Source organism: Urtica dioica, chromosome 1, assembly GCF_054948205.1.
Source record: "Urtica dioica subsp. dioica isolate 48M chromosome 1, U.dioica_male_clone48M_v1_H2, whole genome shotgun sequence".
NCBI classification, from domain to species: Eukaryota; Viridiplantae; Streptophyta; class Magnoliopsida; order Rosales; family Urticaceae; genus Urtica; species Urtica dioica.
Window position 1 is genome coordinate 60,374,152 of NC_142756.1, and position 25,542 is coordinate 60,399,693.

Here is a 25,542-nt window from a genome sequence, read left to right on the forward strand (position 1 = left end):
CTCCTTCAAACTTCATTAGCCTATCTAACCCTCCATAATTAATAGATAAAATACCAGGCATTACTTTTTTCTTTTTTTGAGCCAGAAATCGTTAAGACATCGCAAAATAGAACTAATCTTCGTTTAGCATTGACACAACCATTTTATTGCATAACATCATAACTCTTGGGGCGAGCTTCATAAAAAAGCTAATTCAATCACCCCATTTCACTTTATAAATAAATACAATACAATGTAAGCGAATAATTTATTTCCGAGAAACTGAGAGAGACAGACCATACATGGTCAAGACTATAATACTTAGTCAATGGTTGATGAGATGGTTGATCATCCACGGTGGCAAGTCAATGTCTGCAGGGACGATGGTCTGATCAGCTCGCCTTTCATATTCTTCATCGACTTCTTCACTGCAGAAATCACATATGTCAAGTTTTGTCTGAGTGATCAATCTCCAAGCTATATTATTATTCGTTACATTTATTTTTACATTTTTAATTGAGTTTCTAGTACAAAAGAAAGAATACCTTGTAGACGGAGCAGGAACCGGTCCTTGCGAGGAGACTTTCGGAAAGAGAGTTGATGGAGATGAGATTGGATCGCCATTAATGGCTTGTTGTTCCAAGCTTGCGCTCTCTTTCATCTGAGCCAAAAATTACGTCAGTTTTTTTTTTTTTTTTTTTTTTTAGCAGCCTAAGTTTGACGAGTTTTTGATAGAATTTTATTTTACCTTCTTGGCCATACAGTTGTTTTGTTGTCGCAGCGCCTTTGACTGTCATGATGAGCTAACAATGAGATATAAACCATTGACAATCTCTATTCTATATGTATTGGTCCCTATAGGATCATATGATGATAATGATGATGGTGATTCATGAGAACTATGGTGTTGTTAATTAAGCTAAAAAATAATTCAAAATACATTATCCTTGGCCTATAAATATTTGAATTCAATATGTTTTCCATTGATTCAGTAAAAAAAAAAAAAACATTCAACAGGAAATAAAAACCCTAAAGAGAAAGAGTGCATTATATTTGAGAAAGAAAAGATAAGAGAGAGAGAGAGAGAGAGAGTGTGTGCCGTAAAAGGAATAGATAGATTAATTCAAATAAACACAAAAATGATGATCAATAATATTGAAACACATACCTTCTTTTGCAAGTTTGTAATGGTTTCATTCAGGAGTTTGTTCTGAAATATTCAAGCACAAAACAAGGTTTACATGGAAATGTAAAAGAGGTGAATAAGTTTGATGATTTGTAAATTGTAATATATTACCTTTTTAGATCTTATGCGCTTAAGACCTGTATCAATTTGTTGTTCTAGGTTATGAAGTTCTCTAGTGCTTAATGGATCTAAATCTTCTCCCATAGTGTTCCTATAACGTTACAGAAAAGATATCTCTTTGTCAACCCACACAGACACACACACACACACACACATAGTAGTACCTTAAGCTCTTCTGCAACAATTCAATTTTATTTACTAGCTTCGTGTAGTCCTCAGAGCCTTCATTTTCCTGCATCATATAATATAATCCACAGTTTCGTTTCTTTATAATAATTAACATGTAAATGACCTAGGAAATCAAAGGAGCATAAAGGGGAAGAAATTGTTGATAATTGTTGATTTCTATTGACGACCTGAAAAGACTGAGCTCAACTATTAACGACGCATAATAATAAAGTTAATATATATTTTTTTTTTTTTGGTTTTTTGGAATGTAGTTAAATTCGAATTTAAAAAAAAAAACCCAATTACTTTTTTCACACGTCTTGTGTATTTTCATTTCGTTAATAATTCTACAAAAGGGCAAATCCATAATGTTTTGCCGTTAATGGCTAATAATAAATTAAAAATTGTGATTTTCGTTTACTATTTTGCTAAAATATGAGAAATAGTTAGAACTATCTTATTATCAGAAAAACACAGCCAGAAACTACAGTCACATATAATGAAACTTGTGAAGAGTGATAAGTTAAACGGGATGGTTATGGTTATGACTATAATTTAATTTTGAAAATAAATATTAGCACGTATATATATATATATATATTGTATATTATCAGAAACCTGTGTTTGAAGATCAGTACAACTGGGATAAAACTGACGTTGGGCACTTGTATATCGCACGTATCGATCAAGAATTGTTTCCATGCTATGCAAAACGCAAAGAAAAGAAAAGAAAAGAAAAGAAAAGAAAAGAAAAGAAAAGGAAAGAAAAAGATAGTGAGAGACGAGCAAGAACTGGAAGATCATATAGTTAGCATACCTGAAGCTTAAAATAATATACACACAGCCAGTCATATGTTGAAACTGAAAAATTATAGAACTGATATCTCTTGGATAAAGAAAAGAAAAAGGATTATATATCAAAATGGAAATGCAAAATAAACTGGATGAATCAAACTAAAAGGTTTGAACAAAAAAACAAGTGAATAGTTGGTTAACTTTTTAGCCCGGAGTCTTATGTATGTATATTTATGATAAATTCAATTTTATGAGTAATTCGTTGTCAATTATTTTAGCAGCTAATTAGATATTCTTATTCTGATTATCTTGGATTAAATTAAACTACACTAAATATATCATAGCAAGCTGGGTGAGTGAGTTAGGTCTAATGTGTCTCTGGTCTTAATGTTGGGTTTCATTTTGAACCAGCCCAAAAGGTAACCTCTGATAAAATTCAGAAACAATTACTCAAGAAAATATTATATAAAAAATATTCAAAATTAATTAATTAGCAACATATCAAAAAATTTGTTTTCAACAAAAAAAAAAAAATTCACATTGTTCTAATGCTCTTTGACAACTTCAATTAATATTTTGACCCTCGTATAATAATTTACCACCGTGAAAAAAAATTACTGATAGAATTAAAGAATTATCAACGTCTGGTAGTTACACATTTTTTTTTGGTACTAATTTTAGGCAAACCACTAATTTGACAAATTTATTAGTTACAATTAGCTATTTAATTAAATTTAGGCAAACTTTGATTATTTTTCAAATCTATTAGTTTCAATTGGCTGTTTAACTAAAAGACCCATTATCCAAATATTAAAACTATAACCTAAATTATGCCTAATTCTCTCATGGCATGTCGTATATGTGCTGTCTTAATTTAATTTGAGTTATTTTCTTAATTATTTAATAGCTATCCTATAATTTTAACAGACACGGTCTGCTGGCCATTTATGTGTAACTCCCCTCATTTTTTTTTTTTCCCACGTATCTCAGCTACTTCACTTGGTCAGATATTATTGGACCATGAGATGATTCGTTTCTATGTATATTGGGATTGTGACTTCTAATACACTATAATGTGGTTTCTTGTCTTTATTTTTAATCTCTCAAAGGTATTTATCGTTTAGAAATTGTTAGTGTGGTTCCTATCTTGATCTACTTGTAATCATTCTACACCAGCTCCTTCTTTAATTTGCTGTTTGTCATGGAATTGGAGTTTATCATCTCTCTTATCTAGACCCATATATATATATATTATGTAATTTTGGTTAATAATACCGAATAAGTGACAATTAAAAAAACAGTATACTAATTTTGGATGGAATAATACTCATTTGATATTTATATGTGTAACTAATGCATTCAAATAGATAGTGCAGGGGATAGTGGGAAATATTAGTAATGCTTCTAAACGATCTGCTCAACAAATTTTGTGATATTTCCAACTATACGCTTAATTTTGAACCTGAACTTCACCAAGAAAAATGGAAAATTTGACGGAAAACCCAATGATGGGTAAATGTTAAGCCAAAAAAGAGAAAAGCTACTGTTAAGTGAAAAAATTCAGGAAAACGAAGTAGGATATTTGTTTCTTTTTTAATTCTTGTTTAGCTGTCTAAGAAAACTCAAATACTATAGAAAAAAATTACAAATTAAAGAAGAGAAAAATAATTAAACATACGCATCGTATTAGAAAAGAAATTTTTTGATGTTTTGAATTACGTTTTTCTCTTTTAAATTTGAAGAACCATATCGGGTTTCATATAGGGAGTTATTCTATGATTTAAAAACTAAAATTTAAAAGTTATATCCAAGTCTATTAACATAAATATGAATAATACAAATGTTCATATTTATTAGATTTAAAGATTTGAACTATTAAATTATCCAATAAATTAACTTACAAAAAAAAAAAAGGAAAAAAAAAGTATTCATTCATTTTTTTGGGAAAAAAACTATTATCCACGGAATAGATTTTGTCCCTCGCCAATTGTGAACTGACTGTACAAACAACTACTAGTGTTGCTAATTTGTCTTATTTCCTTTTGGGAAATATTAAGAACACCTTGCCAAATTTGGGAAAAATCTAGAAGGTAAAAAATAAATATAGTAGCGAAAAACAATGTAGAAATGAGAAAGAAATTTACCCAGACTGTGATGAGAACTCAAAGAGTTTGCCTTTAGCAGAAAAGATGATGAGAGCCACGTCAGCTTCGCAAAGCACATTGATCTCTTTGGCCTTCTTGATCAATCCTGTCCGTCGCTTTGAGAACGTCACTTGTCTGCTGATCTTGTTCTCTATCCTCTTCAGCTCAACCTTCCCTCTTCCCATGATTCACTACTTCACTTTCCTAGTATTACTATTTCTATTTTTTAATTTTTTTTTATAGATCGATTGATAACAAGAAACCCTACGGTTCGCCGTTTTCTAATGAAGAGAGATGTGTATAGTTATCTTTAATATATGATAATATATTTAGTAACAAAAAAGATAGAAAGATAAAGAGTGAAGAAGAAGAGGAGTGGTGTTTTTATTTTTTATTGATATATTTTTCTTTCTTTTTCTTTCCCTTCCTTTGATTGGGTGTTTGTGTTTGGTTTGATTTGGCTGTTGCATTCTTGGGGAATTTATAGATGTTAGTTTATGTTTGCCTTGTACGTAAAAGAAAAATTGGACCGAATGGTCCTTCTGAATTAATAATCGTTAGTAAAATAGTTCACATTTAAAAAAAAAAAAAACTATTTTAAAATTTGAATATTGTAGTATCAATTAGACTAGCTATAGCTAGTACTAGATTTAGTAGTTTTTTTCTATTACACCAGACATTAATACACTAAAGATGATATATTGTTTTCACATCCGAGTTCAAGAATCTTTACTAATTAGTTTTTGAAATTTTCCATGATTTGTTGTTTCAAATTTGTTGTCGTTAATTATTGTAGTATTTTTTGTTTTATTGTCTGGCTTGTTCATCCTTCCTTTTGGTTAAACTGCAAATAATTAATATTTAGACAATTGAGGCATATGACCCTTATTTTGAAATTTTAGACCAAATATCCAACATTTAACAAATTAGCCAAATCAAAGCAACATGTATATATCATTCATATATACCATGAGAAAATCATGAGTTGGATTATATTTTTGATATTTATATAGTGGGACTACTATAATGTTAATCGAGGCTATTTTAAATAGTTTTTCATATATATATATTTATCATCATTTTATATAGGGTAATTATATACAGTGAAAATTTATATGCATTAGATTATTTAATTTCACAGTAGTGTTATTAGGTTCGTCATTATCTTTTGGTTATTTTGCAGCATTTAGTCAATTTTTGACTATCTTGTAATACTGTTAATTTCTATGACTACATAGCTATAAACATTATGTATATCCCCAATGGGGAGTTAGTGTGTAACTAAAAAAATTATTTTCTTTTCTTGTTATTTTTCATTTATACATAATTCACACATATAGTGTATATATAATATTTGATTATATTGAACATTTTAAGCACAATTTACAAAGAAATCATTTAGATATAGTGCCATCCAAGCTAGGCCTTTATTGGGGGATAAAATATAATTTCTTTTAATGATAAATACTTTATGTTTATTATCATATTTACCAAAGAAATATTTAAATGTAATACGAATACGATGAAATAAAATATCTTGAGAGTGCATGTCTTAAGGTCTTTGACAATATTGGGGCAGAAATGGAATGTAGTGATTAGGACAGTCTCAAATTAATTTGAGCCACATGAACCAATATCTGAAAAGAGGAGAACATGTCTGGCTGGCTAACGAACCATGGCCAGGGGTAATTAAAAGCATTCTTGTTATCCTCACCTCTTTTTTATTGCTACTCAATTCGTATGTTTTTTTATTTTTTATTTTTATTTTTTTTTTATGTAAAACAAAAGAGAAAATACACATAGTTTTAGCATACAGATGTTACATAACTTATTATAAATCTTTAGTAGTGTTAGTGTTCAGTTAACTACATGTAATTTTTTCACTAATATATTGGCTTCTTCAGTTATCCTAATTTCTGTTGTCACTTACGCAGTTCCGAAACTGAACTACGATGATTTATGTGGTTCTTCACTTCTTCTTTAGTCCGATCACTTCTCTTTAATCATGGAAAATCCTCAAGTGTGTGTGTGTGTGTATAACTAGATAACTATGTTTTATGGCATGTCTTCTTTGTAGATATTCATGGACTCACAGAAGAGTATGTCAGCCACTAAAAACTCATGCATATGGCTAATATTCCGAACCATACAATATATAGTGGTTACTTTATAACCATAATACGAATGCATATTCTACAAAAAAAGCTTTCTCTATTCAATTTTTGTCCTTTTTCTCTATTTTCCTATTTTGGCGATTCCCAAACCTCATTGTGTCTTTTCTTAGAAATGCCCAAACAAATAAAAGTTACTTTAAGATGATAAAACTTTCACTTCCACACACACACACACAGAATGTTTTTTTTTTTTTTTTTTTTTTTTTTTTTTTTAATTAAACACAGAGAAATAAAGAGCCATATATATTGATTTATAATTAGTTTGTTAATATTGATCAACATTCAAGGGTGTTTTTTCTTTGTCATACTTTGTTATAACATTTCTCAGCTTTGTCTTGCTTTGTTCAAACTATTAACCTCAAAAAGAGACATTATATTAATCAGACCATCAGTGCGTGCTGATCAGGAAATTTGCATTTATGATGCTTGGAAGTTATTTGTTAATTTTTTTAAAGCATGCAAGTTATTTGTTAATTCATGGAGTTGACTAACAGAGAATCCCAAGAATAATCTAACCATGCCATTATTATTTTTAATTAATTAAGGCCTATCTATATATTTTTTTAAATACTAATGGATATAGAGAGGTCCAAATTCTATACTAACTATTACCACCAACAACTTGGTACGTTATCTTATCTATGGAAAGAGAAGTAACCACAAACAAAAAAAAAAAAAAAGAAAAAAAGAAAAAAAAGAAGGCATCTAATTCTTGGGTTGTAAACTTGTAATATAGAAGACCATATATACATTGTGGAATATAATATCTTAGGAAATAAAGCATGGCATAATGTGGTCCAACATTGTAGTATCCATCTGAGCTTTGCACTACAAAAATATTAAAGATGTCCTTGTTTTTCGGTAAGTGGGATTAGTGAAGTTTACAACATTTAATTTTGTACGGAAGTTGGAATTTCTAGTGAAAGTGATCACTTAAGTTGGAATACTTTTGCTTTTGGCATATTCATGCATCTCTTAAGTTCCTTAAAATTAACCTAAAAAATATTTGGGACCGCCCTAGTGAACGAGCCCCAATGTCTTGCGTAATAGAAATCACATTATTAGCCTGTTATCTGCGCAAGGTTGGGACCATGTAAACACAAGCACAAGACCATAATTTTAGGAATTAACAAAAATAAAAAAGGGTTTCGAAATTGATTCGGGTTATTAGAGCTATGAACAATAAATTAATAAAAAATTTGTTAATGTTTTATGAAATTCTGATTAGTCGCTAAGACAAGATGTCGCACACAATGTGTTGACAATGTGTCCGACAACTTGCTTGAACACAGATTATGGATAAACAACAAAACAGTGCAGTAAACAAAGTACACACGATATGGTTACCCAGTTCGGTGAAACACACCTACGTCTGGGGGCACGCTGCCAGTGGAAAGGTTTTCACTATCTTGTAGTCAATAGTACACACAAGGTTTATATCTGATTACAATCAACAAATCAATAAAAACCTAGAGACTATTACCACCAGTGATCACCTAGTCAGGGACTCCCCCTGAATTTATTCCACCCTTCGAGCAACCTCCTGGCTCGGATGACCTTTAGTCTTCAGCAGTACGTGAACCTTCAATCACGAGAACACAAAATCCAACTCTCACAGACACTCAATCTTTGTGGAATAGTGTTTGAGAGAAAACACCGCTATCAACAAAACACACAGCCTCCCAGTCCGCCGGTCTTGCACGTCTAAGAGCTCTGAGTGTTTTATCAAAAGCGTCAAGGCTGCTAAGGGGGAGCGCATGGCTTTTATAGCAGCTGTACAATCCTGGAAGGTATCTCGGGTTTCCTTACCCGGCCTTAAGCGAATATCACATAGTAAAGTCTCCAGTAGGGCGAATATCGTGCAATGAAGACAGCAGCGAGAGATATCTTGCAATGAAGTCACCAGCGAGGTAGATATCTCGTAATGAAGACAGCAGCGAGGCAATAACTCAGCAATAAGTCACCAGCTAAGCAATCTGTCAAAACTGGAAACTTGCCTGAAAAAGAGTCTGCACACAAGAGGAAAGATGTCATACCTGTTGTCGGTCGTTTTCGGAAAATCCGAGACGCCGAGGAGGCACGTCGTTCAAAGGGCCGATGGTCAGGCCGGAGGTCCTCGAAAGCGGCAAGCCTTCAAATCCTCGCCCCAAACTCTTGACTCCTTGAGTCGAGCGGAGTCCCTTGAGTCGAGACTTGAGTCGGCTCCTCGAGTCGAGCATCGCTCCTCGAGTTGAGCCTCGAGTCGGTCTCCTCGAGTCGAGCTTCGCTCCTTGAGTTGAGCCTCGAGACGGTCTCCTCGAGTCGAGCTTCGCTCCTTGAGTTGAGCCTCGAGTCGGTCTCCTCGAGTCGAGCTCCTCGAGTCGAGCTTCGCTCCTTGAGTTGAGCCTCGAGTCGGTCTCCTCGAGTCGAGCTTCGCTCCTTGAGTCGAGCCTCGAGTCGATCTCCTCGAATCAAACATCGATTCGAGTCTTATCCATCAAAAGAGCATTTTTGTCATAAAATACCATGTCCACAATAGCTCAAAGGGCCCGGAAGCGAGACAATCGCAAAAATCCCGCAGAAACGAAGCCCAGCGCACGCCACACCAGCAGGACCGCGCGCCGCGCCCGGACAAGGCCGCGCCGCGCGTTGAGCGGCGCAGATCCTGCGCCGCGGGTTGCGCGCCGCGCCCTGAGCGCCGCGGGTCGCGCGCCGCGCCCTGAGCGCCGCGGGTTGTGCGCCCCCTCTTGAAGAGGGATGCGTTCCTAGTCCCACATGGACGCCAAAGGACCCTTCTAAGGCCCTCAAACGCCTATATAAACCCCCTCCCATTGAGGGGAAAGCCATCCAATAAATTCTCTTCATCTCCTATCGACACGCTCGATTTCTTACTCTACTCTGCTTCTCTTGATGCCATTTTTGGCCTGAAGCAGTCTCTCTTCTCTCTCCCCCGTTCTCAGAGGTTCCGAAGCACTTACGGGGACTTCCCGGACGTCACTCCCTCTGACCGAACGTTCTCCGGTGCTCAAGCACGCCCCTAGGGTTCTCGACTAGAGTTCCCCTCGCGCGTCTAACACGCTAGACGCGTACGCGATCTCCGAGGTTCTGAGACGCTGCCGAGGACTCCTCGCGCCCCGTCTCCTTCTTCGAGCACGCCTCTCCACCAAGGTTCTACGCCTCATACTGCGTCTTTCACGCTTGAACTACGTTCTGACCTGATCCCACGCACGGGTACGTAGGTAGCCGACAACCAAGGCACGGTCACTCCTCCTCCTCACCCCCTACCTCTCCCGAGAGGCGGGTTGATCGGAGAAAACCCTAGCTCGAGACTATCGAGTTCACACTCTTGGCCCGGGCGCGGTCACTTGGTCCGGCCTTGGATCGAACTGCCCGAGGTTTTAAATAGTTGTTCATTTTTGTGCGACAACATTTTGGCGCTAGAAGGAGGGGACTTCCCGACCTATTCAGCCCGAAATCCCTTCTGTTCATCTTCTTCTTTTCTTCTGCGAACTCAACCTTCTCGAACTTGAGAAACGATGAGTAGCCAACCACCCGTACGTTCTGAGGGCGTGAACAACCCCGAAAACGTCACTGGGACCAAGAAATACTTCTTGCGCTCCCGAGCGCATGGTGATGAAGAGTTGCTCCACGAAGAGAGCTCGACCCGCTCACCATCTCCATCTCCTGATAGCAGGGACGACCGCATCATGGAGTTAGAGGAGAGTATCCGCCGACTGAAGGCGAGGAACGCAAGGTACCACAACCGACTGGCTGCAAAGCAACCTATGCGTGACACGATAATCCCCAACGGGGATCCTGAGAACCTCAACGAGGAAAGCCGCGACCGCGACCCTGATTACGAGGGTACTGGTGAGTCGGAGGATATCGAGACTTCTCTCACGAAGGACGGGGGACTCCCCGTCGTGTTTGAAGCCGGTCCGTCGAATCCCTTACCTCGAACAGGCGATGCACCGGCAGCTTCTCAAGAGGGGAATTCCCGACGTTCAGCTCTCAACCGACTAGGTCCGAGGGAGAATGTTGCGGAAAGTCAGGGCGCGCGGAGAGCGCACCGTCGCAAACAAAGCCTGCGCCTCCGTACGACCAGCCCTGACCTTAGGGACCGCCTCACTGCTCAACGCATTGGGCGTGGCAATGATCTGAGAGAGCGACTAAGCTCTAGACCCAATATCCCGCTGGCGGCCCCAACTAACGGGAACCGCCGCGCAGGACAGGGGTCTAACGAGAGGCTGCAGGTGACTCCTCCCGATCAAGGGGTTACTCCAACGACCGGTCTCGATGTGGTCACTATGATCCACAACCTTCGAAATGAGGTACGAGATCTCCGAGAATACGGAATAGGTGGAAGTGCCTATGGGGTCGTTGAGGAGAATTCATCGCCTTTCACTACTCAGATACTGGCTGAGGTTTGTACGGGGAATTTCAAGCTCCCGAACCTCGCTCCCTATGATGGGAAAGCAGATCCTGCTTACCACATCCAGCACTATGAAACCTGGATGACGATGCAGGGTGTTTCTCCTGGCGCCATGTGCCAAGCTTTTAGTTTGACCCTCGCCGGACCCGGCTTTGAGTGGTTCAAGAACTTAAAGCCAGGAAGCATCCACTCGTTCAAAGACCTGAAGGACATGTTCCTAGCACGGTTCGCTACATCTATGGTCCAAAAGAAGACCAAGATGTACCTGTGGTCAATCAGGCAAGAGAGTGGCGAGTCTCTTAGACGATACCTCGCCCGATTCACTGAAGAGTCAAACAAGGTCGACCGCTTTGACGACGGTGACGCAATTGCCGCTATCATAGAAGGCTTGCGCACAAGTGACTTCCTCAAGTCTGTCGTCGGCCGTGTCCCTTCTACCATGGCCGAGTTAATGACTCGAGCTAAGACCTTCATGGGAGTCGAAGATTACCTCGACGGCTGCAAGAGCACTAATCAAAGCTCTCGCCGTCGAGAAGAACCTAGCCGCGAGCAGAACGAACCTCGTAAAAGGCGAAACAAGGGGAACCAGGTTTCTAGCAACCAACCCCCTGTACCTCAGAAACCGCGACTTGCGGAAAACTTCAAAGGGTACTCGTCGTTCACACCGCTTAACATAGCGCCGGAAAGGATCTTGGCTCTGGCACGTGACAAGTTCACGCCCCCGGCTCCAATGAAGAAGGATCCCGCAACTCGCAATCGATCCAGGTATTGTGAGTTCCATCGGGAATACGGTCATTTGACCTCGGAATGCTACAACCTCAAAAGGCAAATCGAGGCTTTGATCTAACGGGGTGAGCTGAAAGAGTTTATGTTACGCATGATTAGCGCTGCGGGCCCCACCACAAACAGACAACAGTCTGGTCAGGGAGGAGGAACAGCCGCTTCTGCCGACCGAACCACGGCTACTGCCAACGCCAACCCACAACTCCACGTGGTAACCACCATACTGGGAGGTCCACAAGATGGAGATTCAGCCCGACAACGGAAGAAATTCCTTAGGGCCGTGTCTCAGGAAGACGCTGCTATGCACGTCAACTTCACATATGAAGAACCTCCGTCCGTGCCTCACGAGACGATGTATTTCACCAATGAAGAGGCCAAGCGAGTTGTGCATCCGCACAATGACGCGATCGTGCTCAAGGCCCAAGTGGCCAATAACTTGGTGAAAAGGGTTCTCATCGATAACGGCAGCGCTGCCGACATAATTTTCAAGTCCACCCTAGAGCGCATGAAGCTCGGGGGGCTGCGCCCGACTCCGACCCAAACACCATTGTTTGGGTTCACTGGGGAAAAGGTTATGACCGAGGGCATTATCGACCTGCCGGTCACCTTTGGGACCCTTGGAGGAATCGAGGCCGTTCACATGGTCCCATTCCTAGTGGTCGATCAGGAGTCGCCTTATAACTTAATCATCGGGCGACCCACGTTGAACCGGCTAAGGGCAATCACTTCCACGTACCACCTACTGGTGAAATTCCCCACCGAAGTGGGAATTGGCATTATGGCTGGAGACCAATCCCAAGCCAGAATATGCTACGTACAAGGAGTTGATGGCAAATCCGCAGGAAAAGCGGTCAACACAATCTTCCAACTGGAAGACGATTTCCCATGCAACCCAATGGATGCAAGGAAGTTCGGAGAACTTGACCCCCGGGATGAAATCGAAAGACTCAAGGTGGAAACCTCCGATGATCTTGTGCCAATCGTCCTGGACGAATCTAAGCCTGATCAGGTTGTAAAAGTCGGCACCCGACTTCCACTCGCCATCAAAACTCAGCTTACTGCCTTCCTTAGGGAGTTCAAGGATGTTTTTGCATGGACTCATGCGGACATGCCCGGAATCGATCCCGAGGTAATAGTGCACCGATTGAACGACGACCCAAAGGTCGTCGAAAAAGTGCAGGCTAGACGAACGTTCAACCCAGAACGATACCTCGCCATAAATGAAGAGGTCGAGAAACTCCTCACCGCAAACTTCATTCGAGAGGCTAAGTACCCCAAATGGGTCGCCAACGTGGTAATGGTAAAAAAGCCCAACGGGAAGTGGCGAATTTGTATAGACTACAAAGATCTTAACAAAGCCTGCCCTAAGGACTGCTTTCCACTCCCGTGATTCGAACAAATGGTGGACGCCACGGCCGGCCATGAACTTCTAAGCTTCATGGACGCCTATTTAGGCTACAACCAAATTCGAATGCACGAGCCCGATCAAATTAAGACGACCTTTGTCACCGATCGAGGTCTCTACTGTTACAAGGTCATGCCTTTCGGCCTTAAGAACGCGGGAGCAACGTACCAACGCTTGGTAAATCGGATCTTCACCGATCAAATCGGCAAGACGATGGAAGTATACGTGGACGACATGCTCGTTAAAAGACTACTGGCAACCAATCACGTACGCGACCTAAGGGAGATGTTCACAATCCTCCGCCGATATAAAATGAAGCTCAACCCCAACAAATGCGTATTCGGGGTTGAATCCGGGAAGTTCCTCGGTTACATCGTCAGCCGACGAGGCATAGAGGCGAACCCGGAAAAAATCAAGGCACTCCTTGAAATGAAGTCGCCAAGACGAGTCAAAGAGGTACAAAGCCTGACCGGTCGGATTGCCGCTCTGACACGCTTCGTGTCTAAAGCCACCGACAAGTGTTAACCGTTCTCCAAAGCTCTGAAGAAGACAGACGGCTTTGAGTGGACGGACGAATGCGAAAGTGCCTTCCAAGAAATGAAGGCTTACTTTGGGTCCCCACCATTCCTCTCTAAACCGAGAGAGGGCGAGACGCTATACGTGTATCTCGCCGTCTCTGAAAGAGCTGTAAGTGCTGTCCTTGTCCGCGAAGAAAACAAGGTCCAATGGCCGATCTACTACGTGAGCAAAGCCTTACTCGACGCGGAAACGCACTACATCGAGATTGAGAAACTTTCTCTGGCTCTCGTAACGGCAGCAAAGAAGCTACGACCGTACTTCCAAGCTCACCCGATCGCGGTGCGAACTGAGCATCCAATCGGTAAAGCTCTTCAAAAGGGAACATCGAATCGCATGGCGATCTGGTCCCAAGAATTGAGCGAGTACGGGATTGAGTTCCACCCAAGAACGGCTTTAAAGGGGCAGGCCTTAGCCGACTTCGTGGCAGAATTCTCTTATACTCCCGATATGGGAAGAGCGGAAGCTGACTTGAACGATGATGCGTTAACTCGGAAAAGGAAGGTAGACCCAACGGGTCCCATCTGGGAGCTATACGTAGATGGGGCATCTAATGCTCGGGGGGCTGGCACCGGAATAATTTTGATTAACCCCGACGGGGAAAAGCTGCGATACGCCCTTCACTACGGTTTCCAAGCCTCCAACAATGAAGCTGAATACGAAGCGCTCATTGTAGGGATAGAGCTGGCACAGAAACTCGGCTCCCATAACCTGCGAATACACTGCGACTCGTAGTTGATCGTAAACCAGGTTAAAGGAGATTACACCGCCAAGGAACCTAACATGGTCGCGTACCTGGCTAAGACAAACTCCAAACTCGATGCCTTCTCTTGGTTCGAGATTCACCAAATCCCGAGAGAACAAAATTCGGAGGCTGACGCGCTTGCTCGCCTCGGATCTGGCATCGACGAAGACGGATTGGGGACCGTACCCATTGAATTTCTCCCACGGCCATCCGTCTCCCGAGACGAAGTCGGGACCATAGAGGTGGCATCTCAGCCCACTTGGATGGACTCAATTGTCGAGTTTTTGCGAAGAGGGGAACTCCCCGAAGACCGCAAGAAAGCCGATAAACTGAGGGCCTTAGCATCCAAATACACGCTCCGTGAGGGCATACTCTATAAGCGCGGTTACTCGACGCCGCTGCTCCGGTGCCTCGATAGCGTTGAGTCGACCAAGGTCCTCCGCGAAATCCATGAGGGCATCTGCGGAAACCACGCCGCTGGAACTTCCCTTGCGCTCAAAGCGCTTAAGCAAGGCTATTTCTGGCCTACCATGAAGCGAGATGCTTGTGAATGGGCAAGGCGTTGCGATAAATGCCAGCGCTTCGCGGAAATTTCGCGACAGCCCCCGACCCCATTAAGCAGCATCGTTGTCCCACGTCCCTTTGCTAAGTGGGGCGTGGACATCATTGGTAAGCTCCCTAGAGCGCCAAGGCAATACGAGTACGCCATTATCGCCATCGACTACTTCACTAAGTGGGTAGAAACCGAGCCGCTTGCCAGAATAACTGAAGCAAACACGCCAAACTTCATCTGGAAAAGCATCATATGCAGGCACGGTATCTCCGCCTCGATTGTGACCGACAACGGAGCACAATTTGACAACGCGCGAGTAAGAGATATCTGCGATCAATTGAAGATCAGCAAAACCTTCTCCTCGCCGCGTCATCCTTAGGCCAACGACCAAGTCGAGGCAGTCAACAAGACTATCAAAAGCAACCTGAAAAAGAAGCTCGAAGACAAAAAAGACGCCTGGGCCGAGGAATTGCCATTCGTCCTATGGGCATATAGGACAACCGCCCGAAACGCCACCGGCGAGACGCCATTCTCCCTTGCATATGGGATCGAGGCCGTGGTTCCAATTGAAACCGAGATACCCACGTTCCGAATCGATACATTCGACGAAGCGGACAACGACGAGGCCATGCGCCTTGAGTTGGACCTGATCGATGAAAAGAGAGCGGAAGCATTCAGACGCCTCGCCGCGCAGAAGCGCAAGGTCGAAAGATACTACAACTCCAAGATCAAAAGGCGAACCTTTGCCGTCGGAAGCCTCGTCCTCAGACGAGTGTTCCAGATCACACAAGTCCAAGGCACCGGCGTCCTAGGCCCGAACTGGGAAGGCCCTTACAGAGTCCGCAAAGTCATTCACGACGGGACATACTACATCGAGCACACGGACGGAACTCCGATTCGCCACCCGTGGAACGCGGAGCACTTGAGGCAGTACTACCAGTAGCTAGCGTCCCCCGCATTTTTATCGCTTTTATTTCCCATTTTCAATAAGGCCTACGAGCCAATGTTTTAGGATTTTAATTTTCTCGCAAGTTTTTCGCAAAAGTAATAAAACTCGAGTTTTCTGTTTCAAATTCCGTTTTATGCAAAGTTTTCTGGTTATCAACAATTAACTTATAACCCAAAAACTTGGGGGGGCTAGCTATGGTAAGGAAACTCTCAAAAGAACACACTCACTCTCAAAAGAACACGCTCCACCAAAAAATCTTAAGACGCCTACATGGCGCACGTAAGACGTCTAAATGGCGCAACCTAAGACGCCTACATGGCGCACCTAAGACGCCTACATGGCGCACGTAAGACGCGTAAAAGGCGCAACCCGTAAGACGCATACATGGCGCAACCTAAGACGCCTACATGGCGCACTTAAGACGCCTACATGGCGCACTTAAGACGCCTACATGGCGCACGTAAGACGCCTACATGGCGCAACCTAAGACGCCTACATGGCGCACGTAAGACGCGTAAAGGTGCAACCTATAAGACGCCTACATGGCGCAACCTAAGACGCCTACATGGCGCACGTAAGACGCGTAAAGGCGCAACCTAAGACGCCTACATGGCGCACGTAAGACGCGTAAAGGCGCAACCTATAAAACGCCTACATGGCGCAACCTAAGACGCCTACATGGCGCACTTAAGACGCCTACATGGCGCATGTAAGACGCGTAAAGGCGCAACCCGTAAGACGCCTACATGGCGCAACCTAAGATGCCTACATGGCGCACTTAAGACGCCTACATGGCGCACGTAAGACGCGTAAAGGCGCAACCCGTAAGACGCCTACATGGCGCAACCTAAGACGTCTACATGACGCACTTAAGACGCCTACATGGCGCACGTAAGACGCGTAAAGGCGCAACCCGTAAGACGCCTACATGGCGCAACCTAAGACGCCTACATGGCACACTTAAGACGCCTACATGGTGCACGTAAGACGCCTACATGGCGCAACCTAAGACGCCTACATGGCGCACTTAAGACGCCTACATGGCGCAACCTAAGACGCCTACATGGCGCAACCCAAGACGCCTACATGGCGCGCTTAAAACGCCTACCTCGCGTGGCCTGAGATGTCCACTTGGCACAATCCGGCACACGTAAGGCGCCTACGTAGCATGGCTGACTCGCAGTTGAAAATACTTAAGAACGCAAATCATCCAAGTGACTGGCGTGTTTGAAAAGGTATCCTGCTGAGGTAAAAGGATGGGCAAAACCATTGACACAAACAATTGACCATCTAAGCATGCCATAAAAGATGAATGTGCGAAAACATTCATAAGAATAAATAAATAACTTCTCATAAAAGAAAGGGGCAACTGCCCAAATCCTAGAAAGCATGCGCTAAGACAAGTGCGCTAAAGGGAAAAATCCTAGTAAGCAAGCGCTAAAACAGGTGCGCTGAATGGAAAAACCTAAAAAGCATGCGCTAAACACTTGCGCGAGAAAAATAAAGAAAGGAAAAGGTCACTCGGCGGGATCGTCGCCTACAGGATCGGCCCCGTCGAGTGATGGGAACAACGAGTCGAAGAAGTGGAAGGTGACCCCCCGAGAAACATTCTCGGTAGCTGTGGCGTCCCGACACTCCACCGCCGCCGCATGTCTTGCCTCCTCGACCCCGACATCAAAGTCGTCTTGAAGGTCGGACGCAAGCTGTTCCGCCGCGGCTTTCTCCTCGGTGACCCAAGCCACCTCCTCTGCCAAGGAGTCGCGCTCACGCTCCGTACGAACACGGGCTGCCTCGCTCGATGTAAGCTGGCCCTGGAGAATGCCAACTTCTTCTGTGCGCGATTCCAACTGACGTCGAAGGTCCCGCGCTTCGCTCCGGAAGACCTCCGTCGATCGAGTCGCCACTTCGAGGGCTTGACGTTCCGTCGTTAGCTCCTCAGCCATCTTCGCCACCGCCGCCTGAGCACGGTCGCACTTGCCGCGGGTAACTCCCAATTCCACGCGAGCCTCCTGAAGCTGCTCGCGGAGACTCGCAAACTCCGCCTTTGAGTGAGAACCTCGCTCGGCGTGGGCCAGCTGAGACTTCGCTTGAGCAAGCTCCTCCTGGGCACAGCTCATCCGCCTGATGAGGTCGTGAAGGATCTTCTCGCCCCGGGTCGCTCGAGCAAGCACCTGAGAAGGCAAAAAGATAGTTTAGCGAAAGATAGGTTCATCACAAACGAGGCAAGGGAAACTTACTCTCTGTGCATCGGAAACGCCGTGACGAAAGAACTCCACGTCGCTGCTGGCCACGACGCTCTTCCACATCTTCATCGAAGATTGAGCAAGGCCCAGGGAACATTCCCCCCTAACCTCCGCAGCCTCCACGTCGACCATCGAGTTTACGCGCTTGGAGTCCGAAGACGTGTCTGGTAAAGCCGAGGAGGAGGGTCACTTCAAAGAAGCGCGAGGACCGCTCCCCGTCCGATGAGCGGTATCGGGTTTCTCCCGACCGTTCCGCGCAACAATCCGACAACGGACCGCCGCCAACGACTTCGGGTCCCGAGAAGCCTTCGCTAGGCGCGCTCGAGCCCGCGCTCGAGCCCTCGCCCTAGCCGAAGAGACTACAAAAGCAACAAAAGTAAAAAACCTAAGCTAAAAACAAGAGCAAGAAGTGTGAAACATCGACATACCTTGAAGATCGCCACTCGAGAGAGACGATGCGGCACTGGGGGCACTCTCGGTCCGCTGGCTAGGTGGAAATGGGGGGAACCACCCGGTGGAAGCCATCAGCTCAGGGGAACGAAATCGTTCGACGGCTTTCCGAGCCTCCGACATTCCCCGGATCTCCTTCACAAAGTCGAGGTCGTCGGCCCCCGCGTCAGCAGAAAACTCGGCCAAGGGGCCGAACCGGAGCGGCGCATCGCCAAAAGCCTCCGCCGAGACCCACACCCATGGTCGTCGGTTATACTTCTCCGAATCGATGATCAGCTTAGTATTCCGGCGATCGCGGGCCACGAAGAGACTGGGTTGCCCGGGCGTAGGGAAGACCGCGATGAGATTGCGAAAGTCACTCACGGTCATTACCCGCTCAGTCTGGCAATACCACTCCATGTGGCACATCGCCACGTTGCGGTAGAATGCCGGACTCATCTGACATGCGTGCACCCCAAGACGGGCGAGAAGCTGCTGAACGATGGGTTGAAACGGCAGCCGCAACCCGCAGTTGAGACTCGCAACTGAAACCGCGGCAAATCCGCGACGGGGCCGGAAAGGGCGGTCGCCCTGTAAGGGACGGAGAAGCGCCACGGACGACGGAATGGCGAATGCCACCCGGAGATCGACGAATGTCCGGTAGGTGAGTGAGCTCGAAGCATCGGACCCCCGAACAATCGAAGTCCTCGGGAGCAGCAAAGCCCTCCTCGGGATACCACTCCGTTCTAGCAAGCGACCTCGCCGATACTAACGCCTCTGCGTCAGGGGTCTCGGGCTGAGAACCCCCTGGCTCCACGGAAGGGCCCCTGCCCTCCGACACAACCGCGGCAGCCGCCGACGGTACCTCGGGACGCTCCGATGCGAGGCCTTCGGCCCCCGGACATGTCTCTGACTCACCTCCGGGATCTTCAGACTCGGGACCAAAGTCGTCCACGCAGTCTATCTCATCGAGAACCGACTCTAGCGGAGTCACCGCATCCGCGTCCGTAACATCTCCCGGCACGACTTGAGAGTCCAAGTCGGACTGCGGCACGTCGAGGCGGGCTTTGTCACGAACCCCCTCGCCGACTAAGTTGATCACGAGGCGAGGGGCAGGTTCCCCGGACGCGGGATGATCAAACTCCCCACCTGTATCGCACCCAGTTGGCGCGCACTCTTCGTGAGGCTGAGCAGCGGGCACGGTCGCACCCAGCTCGCCTTCCTCCAGCCACTGCTCTACTCCGCCTGGATTTTCTTCCACGTGCAGAGGAACTTCCCCTAATCCCGCGAAGAGATCATCCTCTGCGTGTTCAGAACCCTGAAACAAGAGAGAGAAATCAATCTCGGGACTCTCAGTTGAGAAAAGGGGAGGGACACCCATAATGCAAGCGTAAAAGAGAAAACAAGCGTAGAAAAGAGAGAAAAAAATAAAGTGAGGAATAAAGAGAAATGGGGAGGCCTATTTATAGACTTCTAGGGGGGTAGGAGTTGAAATCCTACTCCCACAAGGAGCAAAATCGGAGGAAAAACTCCAAAAAGTCGGAGTTCTCCCGCGCAAGGCGAACCAGCCCCGCGCGCCGCGCGGGTCGCGCTGCACAGACCGCGCGCCGCGCCGTCCAGGGCGCGCGCCGCGCGGCCCCCTAAAAAAAAAAGAAGAAAGAAGAAAGAAGAAGAGGAAAAGATTTTTCCTCGGGGTCATAAGACACGGGAAATATTTTCCTCAAACACCTAACTAGAAGAACAAAAAGTTCATCGCTGGGACACCTCCCGAGCGACGAACTTGGGGGGCTAATGTTGTCGGTCGTTTTCGGAAAATCCGAGACGCCGAGGAGGCACGTCGTTCAAAGGGCCGATGGTCAGGCCGGAGGTCCTCGAAAGCGGCAAGCCTTCAAATCCTCGCCCCAAACTCTTGACTCCTTGAGTCGAGCGGAGTCCCTTGAGTCGAGACTTGAGTCGGCTCCTCGAGTTGAGCCTCGAGTCGGTCTCCTCGAGTCGAGCTTCGCTCCTTGAGTTGAGCCTCGAAACGGTCTCCTCGAGTCAAGCTTCGCTCCTTGAGTTAAGCCTCGAGTCGGTCTCCTCGAGTCGAGCTTCGCTCCTTGAGTTGAGCCTCGAGTCGGTCTCCTCGAGTCGAGCTTCGCTCCTTGAGTCGATCTCCTCGAATCAAACATCGATTCGAGTCTTATCCGTCAAAAGAGCATTTCTGTCATAAAATACCATGTCCACAATAGCTCAAAGGGCCCGGAAGCGAGACAATCGCAAAAAGCCCGCATAAACGAAGCCCAGCGCACGCCACGCCAGCAGGACCGCGCGCCGCACCCGGACAAGGCCGCGCCGCTCGTTGAGCGGCGCAGATCCTGCGCCGCGGGTTGCGCGCCGCGCATCGCGGGTCGCGCGCCGCGCCCTGAGCGCCGCGGGTTGTGCGCCCCCTCTTGAAGAGGGGTGCGTTCCTAGTCCCACATGGACGCCAAAGGACCCTTCTAAGGCCCTCAAACGCCTATATAAACCCCCTCCCATTGAGGGGAAAGCCATCCAATAAATTATCTTCATCTCCTATCGACACGCTCGATTTCTTACTTTACTCTGCTTCTCTTGATGCCATTTTTGGCCTGAAGCAGTCTCTCTTCTCTCTCCCCCGTTCTCAGAGGTTCCGAAGCACTTACGGGGACTTCCTGGACGTCGCTCCCTCTGACCGAACGTTCTCCGGTGCTCAAGCACGCCCCTAGGGTTCTCGACTAGAGTTCCCCTCGCGCGTCTAACACGCTAGACGCGTACGCGATCTCCGAGGTTCTGAGACGCTGCCGAGGACTCCTCGCGCCCCGTCTCCTTCGTCGAGCACGCCTCTCCACCAAGGTTCTACGCCTCATAATGCGTCTTTCACGCTTGAACTATGTTCTGACCTGATCCCACGCACGGGTACGTAGGCAGCCGACAACCAAGGCACGGTCACTCCTCCTCCTCACCCCCTACCTCTCCCGAGAGGCGGGTTGATCGGAGAAAACCCTAGCTCGAGACTATCGAGTTCACATTCTTGGCCCGGGCGCGGTCACTTGGTCCGGCCTTGGATCGAACCGCCCGAGGTTTTAAATAGTTGTTCATTTTCGTGCGACAACAATACCAGAAGAGGAAACATAACGACCGACATCTTTCCACACATCTTGCACTAAAAAATAAAGCCAATAAATAACGTATCAACAATCTCCCCCTTTGGCCATTTTTTTATGCAAGCACTTCCAGGACCAGTTCTCATACAAGCGTCATGACCAGAGAAGAGAGTCAAAATAAATGACCTCATGACGCCTCTCCCCCTGATTGCCTCAAAATAATACCAAAGGCAAGGATCGACCAACACAGAGGGAGGAACAACAGACTGCAAAGGAATGAGAACTAGAACAACATCAAATCATTAATCATCAAAAGTACGAGAAAGCTGTCTTACAAACCATCCGGAAAGAACACTCAGTCTGAAACACAAGAAACAGTAGCGAAAAACCAACAAAAAGATGTCTAAAAGGAAGTTAGATGTTACAGACCAGAACAAATTAACATCAACTAGAGGGATTAGAAACATCGTTGGCAAGACCTTCAGGGCCCTGGGAATCGCTACTGATATTATCCTCTGTATCTTCATCATCAGGACATGCAGAATGACTCGGCTGAGAGGTAGATGCGCCTTCAGTGGTAGAGGGGGGAGTCATGACAGAGATAAGACGCTCACAAGCGGTCTTCCTTCGAGAAGAGATGTCGATGATTTCTTTGAGCGCATCAACTTCTTCCAACAGACCTTTGAGGATATCGCTCTTGGCATTTTCCGAAAGGGGAACAACTTTGATGGTACGACCAAGGGAGACAGAAGTTGCGACAGAAGGCATAACAAGATCTCTGGCATGTTTCCCTTCAAACAACTTAGGACTGAAGGAGAGTTCACCAGGAGGTTAACCAGCAATGTCATCAGCCCTTAGCAGATCTCTCTTCTGAGCCACCAACATACCATACAAGAGAGAGGGGAAGCCAATAGGAAGCTTCACGGCGTAAGACTTAGCATGCTTGGCCAGGTGATTGAACACAAACTCCCCAAAATCGAAAAACGCCTGAGTACCAATCTGATAAATGAGGCATGCCAGGTCTGACTTGATGCTCGAACCGTGAGAGGAAGGAGCCCAATTCGCAATCCCAATTCTGTACAGAACAGAGTATTTCGCCGAGAGATCTGAGGAAGGCAGAGAGCCCTTAGTAGGCCAAGTCTTCTTCTCATCGTTAGCGAGTTCTTTGGCAGCCACATCCAAGGAGGGAAGTCGATCGGTAGTGACAATTTTTCCTCTTCCCAGAAACTCGTTGATTGCAGTGGAGGAGACATCAAAGCAGTGGCCACGAACGTAGACTTTTTCAAACTCAGGGTGATGAGGCTGGTCAATTTCAGAGGACAAATTCACTATACACTCTTTCACCAGTTTTGGATAATAAGGCCCGACCCCAGAGACAGTTTTGACGAGTTGAGCATCGTACATAAGTTTCATGATCACATCCATCTTCAGGGCTTCCTTAGACAGTTCTTTTTCTGGAAAAATAGTTCTGTGATAGACATACCTCCATTTTCTGATGCGATCTTCCTCATGAAAGGAGACATTATCCAGAGGAGCGGCGGGAACATCCTTAGGAAGCTTTTGGCCTCCAACATATTTCCTGGAGATGTGGGACACGAACTCAGGACGGGCATCTTCCTCTTCCTCCTATATATCCTTCAGAACATCCGGAATTGTCTTTTCAATAGGTTTTCCCTTCAGCTTCTTCTTGTTCAAACCCATCTTCACTGGTTTCTTCATCTTCTTCTTAGCAAGGATGGGAGTGGCAGCAACACTTTCTTCCACCACCTTTCTTTTCTTCTTTCTCTTCTCCGACAGAAGTGTGGTTAAGCAGACGTCATCATCTTTCTGAACCTTCTCCTTCAGAGAAGCAAGAATGTCCTCTCCAACATCTTGGACTTGATTAGTCGTTCTTTCGTGCCCCAGAGAAGATGTTGGCACATCTTTCGCGACTTCTTTACTCAAACCCAGAATGCCTCCAATGGCATCAACATGAGTAGGCTCTTGAACATGGGGTAGCGAATCCCTATCCCTAGGATTATCAATAGGGGTGACAGAGGCTACAGGATTACCTTGTATAACCTTGTGAGGGCTTTCGATGGGAGATCCACCGGTGAGAGTTTCTTCTTCTGGAGCATCGTCATCTTTTCTTCCTTCCTCAGACGAACTGCTGGAGCTTACATCTCCTATAATGTCGGTGATCGAGAGAGCGGCTTTCTTGAGCATGGCGTTTCTGACGGCGGAGAGGGATGGATTCTCAGGGGGAACTGATGACCCAGCGATTACACCTCCGGCCTGACCATCGGCGCGTTCACTGGATCGCAGTCCCCGTACCCTAACACCGTGCATGTTGCTTTCAGGACCAGGTTTCTTTGTCGCGACATTTTTCCTTTTCATTGTGGCTTTCTCTTTCTCTGGGGGAATGATTGTGTTGATCCCGCTTCTGGTGCCAACCATTTTGAAAAGAATTTTAAGGAAACTGCCACACAAGTAACCGTCGAGAGGGGTAAGCGAGCAAATATGGGAAACAAAGCTCACGAACAGAGATAAAAAGAAAGAAATTTCAAAAACCGAACAAGAGGTAACTTCCCTTTCTTTCTCGAGAATGGAACCGTCTGCATGAATGAGAGCATGGCAAGGAGTGATACGACGTCGTGACATATGGTGGGCCTTGATTGATCTTAGGCCCAGAGAAACAACAATTGGCACTTTAGCCCAGTAACAAGGTCGAATGGGCCAACAAGATAAATGGACCCATGAAATAAAATTCACAACGTAACTGTGATCAGAAAACATCGGGATTCCAGTAGTAAAACCAAAAAATCCTCTGAAAAATAGTAATTGCTATTGATCTATCACACACAATCCTAAAGAGGATCTGAGATTTTCAAACCGGTTAGCATCCAAAGCCTTAGTGAAAATATCTGCAAGCTGTTTTTCAGTGTGAATATACTCGAGTTTGATCTTTCTATCTTCCACAAGATCCCGAATGAAATGATGTCTGATCTCAATATGCTTAGTCTTACTGTGTTGAACTGGATTCTTCGAGATGTTGAAGGCGCTGATATTGTCGCAAAATAATGTCATGACATTTTGTCCAACATTGTATTCAGCAAGCATATGTATCATCCAGAGGAGTTGAGTGCAACTACTCCCCGCAGCGATGTATTCAGCCTCAGCTGTGGACAAGGAGATGCAATTCTGCTTCTTGCTAAACCAGGAGATGAGATTGTTTCCAAGGTAGAAACATCCACCAGAGGTACTTTTTCTATCAACCGTGCTACCTGCCCAGTCAGCATCACAGTATCCCACAAGCGTAGAGGAAGTATCATAAGTATATAAGAGGCCAAAATTGGCAGTTCCTGAGATGTACCTTATGATTCGCTTGGCTTGAGCTAGATGACTAGCTTTAGGATTGGCTTGATATCACGCACACACACCTACAGAGTAGGCTATGTCTGGACGACTGGCAGTGAGATAAAGAAGACTACCAATGATACTCCTGTAGAGGCTTTGATCAACAGATTCTCCATGCTCATCCTTAGTGAGTTTGATGTGAGTAGCGGCAGGGGTCCGCTTGTGAGAGGATTTTTCAAGGCCAAACTTCTTCACTAAGTTTTTTGCATACTTACTTTGGGAGATAAAGATGCCATCATCCATTTGCTTGATCTGGAAGCCCAGAAAGTAGTTTAGCTCACCGACCATACTCATCTCAAACTCTGACTGCATTTGTCGGACAAAAAGGTCCACCATCTTGTTTGACATTCCTCCAAAGACGATGTCGTCAACATAGATCTGGGCT

The 25,542-nt window shown here is 45.4% G+C and overlaps 1 protein-coding gene across 1 annotated transcript; it reads right to left on the minus strand.

Annotated features, from left to right (window-relative positions):
* Positions 1 to 88: 88 nt before the first annotated feature.
* Positions 89 to 4,917, minus strand: LOC149408342 (agamous-like MADS-box protein FUL-L). Its single transcript, XM_089616982.1, has 8 exons — positions 4,393 to 4,917; positions 2,072 to 2,156; positions 1,450 to 1,517; positions 1,277 to 1,376; positions 1,148 to 1,189; positions 728 to 769; positions 525 to 640; positions 89 to 407 (listed from the first exon to the last, which is right to left on the minus strand). Exons 1-8 carry the CDS (start codon positions 4,575 to 4,577, stop codon positions 305 to 307), a joined length of 741 nt encoding a protein of 246 aa, XP_089473108.1. The 5' UTR covers positions 4,578 to 4,917; the 3' UTR covers positions 89 to 304.
* Positions 4,918 to 25,542: the final 20,625 nt, after the last annotated feature.